This window comes from Protomyctophum parallelum, assembly GCF_964188405.1.
Source record: "Protomyctophum parallelum genome assembly, chromosome: 14".
In the NCBI taxonomy this organism is placed as follows: domain Eukaryota; kingdom Metazoa; phylum Chordata; class Actinopteri; order Myctophiformes; family Myctophidae; genus Protomyctophum; species Protomyctophum parallelum.
Genome location: NC_139709.1, coordinates 28,156,635 through 28,164,066, shown reverse-complemented (window position 1 = coordinate 28,164,066; position 7,432 = coordinate 28,156,635). Strand labels below are relative to the sequence as shown.

Sequence of the window (7,432 nt, the reverse complement as noted above, 5' to 3'; positions counted from 1 at the left end):
GCTGGCCTCCTGATTCAGAGAGGTGTTGCGGGCAAAGGAGGTGGCTGGTGACGACGGCGAGCAGGCCTGCTCAGGAATGACCCTGTCCGGTTCCATCTCTGCTTGAGGAGCGAGCGGAAGAGGGGGCTCATCACTGCAGCTGCCAGGGGACAGGAACTCCCTAACCACCCGCTCCACTTGTGGCCTGAAAGTGTGATTGATTTTGGGGTCCACCACCTGGGCTACTATCCTGTCCACCCCCTGCTCCAGCATTCCAGACTGTAGCACCAGTTGTCTGATGTTATTCCTCAGCTGGTTCTTGTTCAGACGAGGACTCCACGTGTGGTTTGACAGGTGGTTGGACACAAAGTGGTCCACGCGTTGTTTCAGATTCACGTACGCGGGCTTCTCGTCCACCTCTGCGAGACATTCCCTCCTGAACTGATCGAAGAGTCCTTGTGTTTTCAGATGGTCCACGATCCTAGACACAAGCTGTGGGTCCCCGGACGGTAATCCTACCATTTTCAAGTAGTTAACGATAAGAATGTATGATTATTACTAATACGTCATTTGTAAATATATCCCACATTTACTGGGTCTTCAATTATTATTCCAGAGTCATTTTATGCCCATATAGGGAGATCCCTGATGCCATCAAAATGGTGTCATATTGACGTCAGGCTATGATATAATTATATAACCAGTAAGACACCCTCAGGGCGAGAAGAGACCTTGCCCCTAAGGGCGATGCCCCTAAAGGGCGCCTGGGTGACGGCAGACTGCTGGGCGAGCACTGACGCTTTGGCATGGGGGGTCAGATCAACACATGGAATGAATTCTGTACTGGTCATATATGGAGCGTGTCTTGAGTGTACAGGGTTTGATGAGATCAGATCAATATAAGGAATGTCAGAACAAGTCTGCTCCATATATGCCTACGGGTGGCAGCGGGGGCAGTGTCTTGAGTGTACAGGGTTTGATGAGGTCTGGCCATATATGGAGCATGTCTTGAGTGTACAGGGTTTGATGAGATCAGATCAATATAAGGAATGTCAGAACAAGTCTGCTCCATATATGCCTACGGGTTGCAGCGGGGGCAGTGTCTTGAGTGTACAGGGTTTGATGAGGTCAGATCAGCATATGGAATGTCAGAACAGGTCAGCACCATATATGGAGATCTAAGGTTGGCAGCGGGGGCAGTGTACAGGGTTTGATGAGTGCCCAGGTAGGTTCGGGCCTGTTGAGAACTCTAGTTTTTCACAGCTGCACTAATAACTTCGGGGCGGGCCTGTCTAGAGTCTGAATGGACAGGTATCAGTCAAAAGGGAGACATGATCGAAGAGGAAGGACAGGTGGGGCGGGATCAACATATGGAATGTTAGAACAGCTCCATATATGGAGATGGAGGCATGATTTTCACGATGCGTGACCATATATGGAGCTGTGATGTCACGAGGCGTGACCATATATGGAGGCGTGATGTCACGACTGGTGTGACCATAATAGAGGTGTGACATGACACACGCAAATGCAGGTTTTCATTCATAGTAAATAAAACACTGTTGGTGGGTATCGTCAGCAGACATGGCACTGTCCGCTCGCAGGGTGCAATGCGCTATGCAGAGAAACATACCTCCTTTAGTTGTGATTTTAGGAGCCACTGGCACTGGAAAGTCTAAACTAGCCATCGAAATTGGTAAACGACTTCAAGGTGAAATAATCAGCGCCGACTCCATGCAGGTGTATCGAGGCTTGGACATCGTCACCAACAAGGTGACGTCCAAAGAGCTCGCCCAGTGCCGACATCACATGATCAGCTTTGTGGACCCCCTGGTGAGCAGCTACACGGTGACCCACTTCAGGAACAGAGCACTGGCTCTAATCGATGACATGCACAGCAGGGACAAGCTGCCAATCGTCGTCGGAGGAACAAATTATTATATCGAGTCCCTACTGTGGAAGGTATTGGTGGACATGGAGCTGGGGAATGACGAGTCAAAGAACGGACGGGGAAGCGGATCTCCTGACAGGAAGGTGGACCTTGAAAAGCTGGGTGGAGCCGAGCTGCACCAGAGACTGACGCAGGTGGATCCTGCCATGGCTGGCATGTTGCATCCCAATGATGCGCGCAAGATCGCCAGGAGCCTGCAGGTGCACGAGGAAACGGGCATGCCGCACAGCTATTGGCTGGAGCAGCAGAAGGCACAAGACGGAGCCGGAGGGCTGGGGGGCCCACTGAGGTACCCAGACCCCTGCATCTTCTGGCTGCATGCCAGCATGGATGCTCTGGACGAGAGGTTGGACGCCCGTGTGGACGACATGCTCTTTGCAGGGCTGATGGAGGAGCTCAGAGACTTTCACCTGCGCTTCAACAGGCAGAGAGTCCAGGATCGCGGTCAGGACTATCGGCATGGGATCTTCCAGTCGATAGGTTTTAAGGAGCTCCACGAGTACCTGACCGCTCCAGAGAGCATCACCTGGCAGGGCAAAGACCTGCTCAAGCACAGAGGTATTGAAGCGCTGAGGGTCGCTACGAGACGCTATGCCCGAAAACAGAACAAATGGGTCCGCAACCGTTTCCTTCAACGTCCAGGAGACGACGTTCCCGCGGTGTACGGTCTGGACGTGACGGACGTGTCCCGGTGGGAGGAGACGGCGCTGGCCCCCGCGCTGCAGATACTGGACGCTCTGAGAAAGGGGCAGCCGCCGGCTGTCGAGCCAATCAGAGCAGAGGGTAGGGCACAGCAGAGCAACAAGCGAAGCCGCCACACCTGTGAGCTCTGTGACAAGGTCATCATCGGTGAAACGGAGTGGACAGCCCACCTAAAGTCCAAGAGGCACCACTACCAAGTGAAGAAGAAAAGGATGTCTGATGCAGCCTTGATCTGACCACAGGGTACCACCCACATTATCATACCACACACTCAGCCACTTCCACCAATCTAGCCCCAGACTCCTGTGAGGCCTCCAGGGCGACCTCGCAAAACACGGTTCCCACAACCACACCTGTGGTACTTTGAGACATTGTAGGTGTGTAGTCTGATCGGACCCTACAAACCCTCCCGCGCCCTCGGATCAGCCAACACAGGGAAGCTGGGAGAACATTCACTAAACAAGCCGGGACAACGCTCCACACGTCCCAAACTCTTCTCCCTTCTGGCTCCAAAACTATGTATTGCCATGTGGTGTTCTTGCTTACTGTAAATCGTTCTGGATTAAGAGTGTCTGGCAAATAATGTAAATGGTAAAATCACACCCCTGTGAAGTGAGGGCCGCTCTTATCATCATACATCATCGTACATCAGCATGCATCACATTCCGTGCTCGGCCAATCAAATCATCACAAATGTGGTTCCGGCCAATCACAATTGGCATCCTCACTTTTCTGCCCTCTCATCCTCAATATGTACTTTGCTCAGACAATCAAATCATCGCTATGGGGTGCTCAGCCAATCAAATCATCGCAAAAATTCACACAAACAGACAAATTGGCATAGGAGGGCAATAATATCATGGTGCACAATCCACTCTGATAACGGAATCCTTCCCAACGGGCCTTGTCTATTTTAACATTTAAATTAAATGTTCTTGTGTTTCTCTCTGCGCGTGTTGTGGTTTGCCCCTTTTTAACTCTCGCCGTACCTGTGCAGCCGCTTGTGTCATACACAGTATGACATCATAGCACTGACATCATACTGTACACTGGCCTTAATCCAAGTTCTGGGATAACGGGTACTGCTACATACTGTACTACTGCACACGTGCACCTTGTTCCATAGAGACCCCACTGAGTATGTGTTAGTATGGTGTTTTAGTTTTAGTACTATCCTCTGTTAATTAAATTACTCATACTGTACAAAATCATTATTCAACCTGTGCCGTTGTATTGTTCCCCGTGATCGTCACGTCAGACTCGTGCCATGTGGACGAAGACACAGAACTTTGAAATGGCAAAAAGGTTTGTTTTAGTGGGAGTTTTGTCCCTTCAGCCATTGCTGCACTAAACAAACGTATGTTGTTGCTGTATGTGCTATGTTGTTTAGTGCTATATTGTTTTTTATTAAGCTTAAGCAGATACAGGCTATGAGAAAAATACATTCAAAGAGCCTATCAGGCTATCAATGATCTGCAGCTACTCAGTCAGGCGTACAGTATGTCTAAACTGAATGTTGGATGAATGACATATGGTTATGTGTTTTTCTGTTGGAACAGACTATGAAGACGAATAACCCCGACGGGACAATAAAGACAATTTTTACTATTAATATTATTCATTTGTAACCCCAAGACCCTAAACGCACAATGCATGATTTATTACGGGACCTGACGCGTTGTGAGCACGTAGATAGATTGAAGAGCAGTGTTGTTTTTGGCTTAGTTTTAGTCATAGTCTCTTGAATACTTTTAATTTAGTTTTAGTCACATTTTAGTCACCTGGAATGTTTTAGTCTCTACTTTTAGTCGACTAAATCCACAGTTGATTTAGTCAAACAAAATTTATATTTGGCGGGCCTTGATGCCGTCGTAAAGACTGTTTTTTCACTTGCTGAAAATAGCCGATCTACAAGCTCACAACGCGTCACAAGCGCGACGCGTTGTGAGCTTGTAGATAGCTCACAGGTGTGGCGGCTTCGCTTGTTGCTCTGCTGTGCCCTCCCCTCTGCTCTGATTGGCTCAACAGCCGACAGCTGCCCCTTTGGGCGTTGAGAGCTTGTACACTGTAGATATTTTCAGCATGCAACTAATTGTAAATCCCTTCCTAACATTTTAGTCTAGTTTTTATTTGTTGACGGAATTGTCAGTATATTTAGTCTTAGTTTTAGTCATCATAGCTTAGTTTTTATTTAGTTTCCATTTAGTTTTCCTCAGTGAAAAAAGGTTGTCGACGAACATTCTTCGTCTTAGTTTTAGTCGACAAAAACAACACTGTTGAAGAGGGTTTCATTTGTCACTCACTCATACAGCGAGGCTACAAGCCACAAAATGTTGGTGTGGCATGTTGTTGTGTGATGCTAACCACAATACACTATAAACAACAACAAGATGATACTAATGATAATACTGGATGTAATGACAAAGGAAAAACATCAGTACAGGCACGTAGCACTGTTGTTACGATAAAGTATAAACCAGGCTTAAGCCTTGGCTATGGTGAAGGACCGACAGACCTGGTGTGGCTGATAAGTTACTATTCTTAACTGCAAGACTTTCAACACATCAGCTTTGTCTCTCTGGCTTGTATCAGCACTGGAGTCCCTCGACAGCGGCCACAATCCCCACATGTCATACGTGTGATATCAATGCGTGCTTTTAGTTTAACATCAGTGCACACGCAGCAGTGCTGCATCAGAATGCTAATCAGCCTGTATCCGGATATTATTCATCTGGGGGGGGGGGGGGGGCTGGGTCTCGGTGAGGGCTCGCCACATTAACCCTGGTGTCCATATGTTGGGCAAATGTTCAAAAAAGTTTTCAAACTTGACCCATTCAAACTATTTGTCATAAGTTTAAGTTCATAGGGCTGTGGTTAAATCTTTTCTTATTTTTCTACAGTGTTGGTTGTTCAACACATGGTTTTTATCATAAAGTGATGATAGGCCTTTTGGAAAGTCTTTCAAACGTTCTGCACGCACGCACGCACGCACGTACACACGCACGCACGCACGCACATACACGCACGCACACACACACACACGATTTGAAAAATAACAGCTATCTCACAAAACACTCAGCAGCACTGTGACCTTCGGGCCATTAGGGCAGCCTCTTGGAACCATCTCTGTCCCCCACCCCCCCCCCCCACGCTCTCTTCCCATCAGAAGAGTTCTGTTTATTTTTAACTCTAGCAGATGTATTTTCTCTTCTCCCCTCTTTGCCAGACATGTTCTCTGATGGGGGGAGCAAAGCAAACATTCCCTGGCTTAATACACCTCTAAACGCACAGCCAGGCTTCTCCGAGAAAAACTGGCATTGTGATATTCCCAACATACTTTTACAAAACAGAACGGGGGAGTCTGTGTTTTGAAGCAAGAAGACTTTCTGTCTCATGGCACAATCCTAAAACTGCTCTTCAGAAGCTCACCAAAAAAAGCTGTTAATGTTGCCAATGCCTCTAGTTTAATATGCCTATTATGTATTCATATCCGGCATGAGGAAGTTCAAAATGGTGGTCAGTTGAGTTGATAATGGATACAGGAGGTGACCTGCTTAAAGAAAGCCACAGGCATAGTGGGAGAGGCGCCAAATACAGGCAAACTGCACTCCATTACCTGTGAAGTGTGAATGTGCCAATGTGGTCCAAATTAAAATCTAATTAAGCAGCACCTAGATAGAAAAAAAAGGCTTGTTTCATTTCTTCAATTTGCAACTATTCCATTCCATTAGACATGTAATTTCTGCTTGTCAGATACTGGATGAAATTGGCCTCCCTAAGACGAGCTTTTTTCACTTAAAGTGATTAGTCGCGGAGAACAGACAGACACGCACACACACACACACACACACACACACACACACACACACACACACACACACACACACACACACACACACACACACACACACACACACACACACACACACACACACACGTGTGCAGGCTAGGTGGTTGTGGTGTGAGGGGCACACAATGTATAGTTAGTTTGATGACAAAAGGAAATCTATCAAAGGAAATCTCTTCAGTCAATTCTCTTTAACAAAGAAACGTCAGTAGCTGTCGGTCGGTCTGACTGATCAAAGTCCAAGATTTTGAGTAGGTTTGGTCTCTTTCCTTTTTGTGCCCAGATAAAGTGTTTCCCAACCTTTTTTCCTCGGAGACCCCTCTTCTTACATCTGACGAAACTGAGTGCACATGAGCGTCCAATGGTGCATGCATATTTTTCAGACACGTTAACCCACTTACGCCCTATACTCATACGACGAATAGTGAAAATACACGTTCTACAAGTTCACAATGTTGTGTGCCTTTTTGTGAGCTATTTTTGAAAACTCTGAGAACAAAATAACCATAATGTTACATGTTGGCGTTAGCTATGATTTAAGATGTGGGACTCCCTCCAAGCGGACAAGGCCTCATGCCTCGCCCCTGTGATCATTGCACCCCCTCCCCGTGCTCCCCAAGGGGGGCCCAGACCCCCCCAGGTTGGGGACGACGCCGCATTAGACACCCATATAACATGTGTTGTCACCCTTGGGTGGTGCCGCCCGTGGGTGCCCCCGCAGAGGCGGAGAGATAAAAAGGTGGCAGAAGCACAGAGAGCGAAACGGGGGGAAAATCGAATACTGTGTTGCATGTTTATTTTACCCGGCTCCCGCCGCGACAGTCTGACTGTCGCCTTGCTCTCTTATTGAACCCCAGCCGACCGGCAGCACCCTGAGGATGAGCTCGCTCCAGCAACACGATGGTCATTACAGACATTCAGATGCCGGCCTGGCAGGGAGGCCGTGCCGGGTT

General features: G+C 47.9%; 1 protein-coding gene across 1 annotated transcript; it reads left to right on the top strand.

Moving 5' to 3' along the window:
* Positions 1-1,563: 1,563 nt before the first annotated feature.
* On the top strand, positions 1,564-2,868 carry LOC310871216 (tRNA dimethylallyltransferase-like; the record flags this gene model as incomplete). The annotated part of the gene is made up of 1 exon (XM_083782706.1): positions 1,564-2,868. One exon carries the CDS (start codon positions 1,564-1,566, stop codon positions 2,866-2,868), a length of 1,305 nt encoding a protein of 434 aa, XP_083638832.1.
* Positions 2,869-7,432: the final 4,564 nt, after the last annotated feature.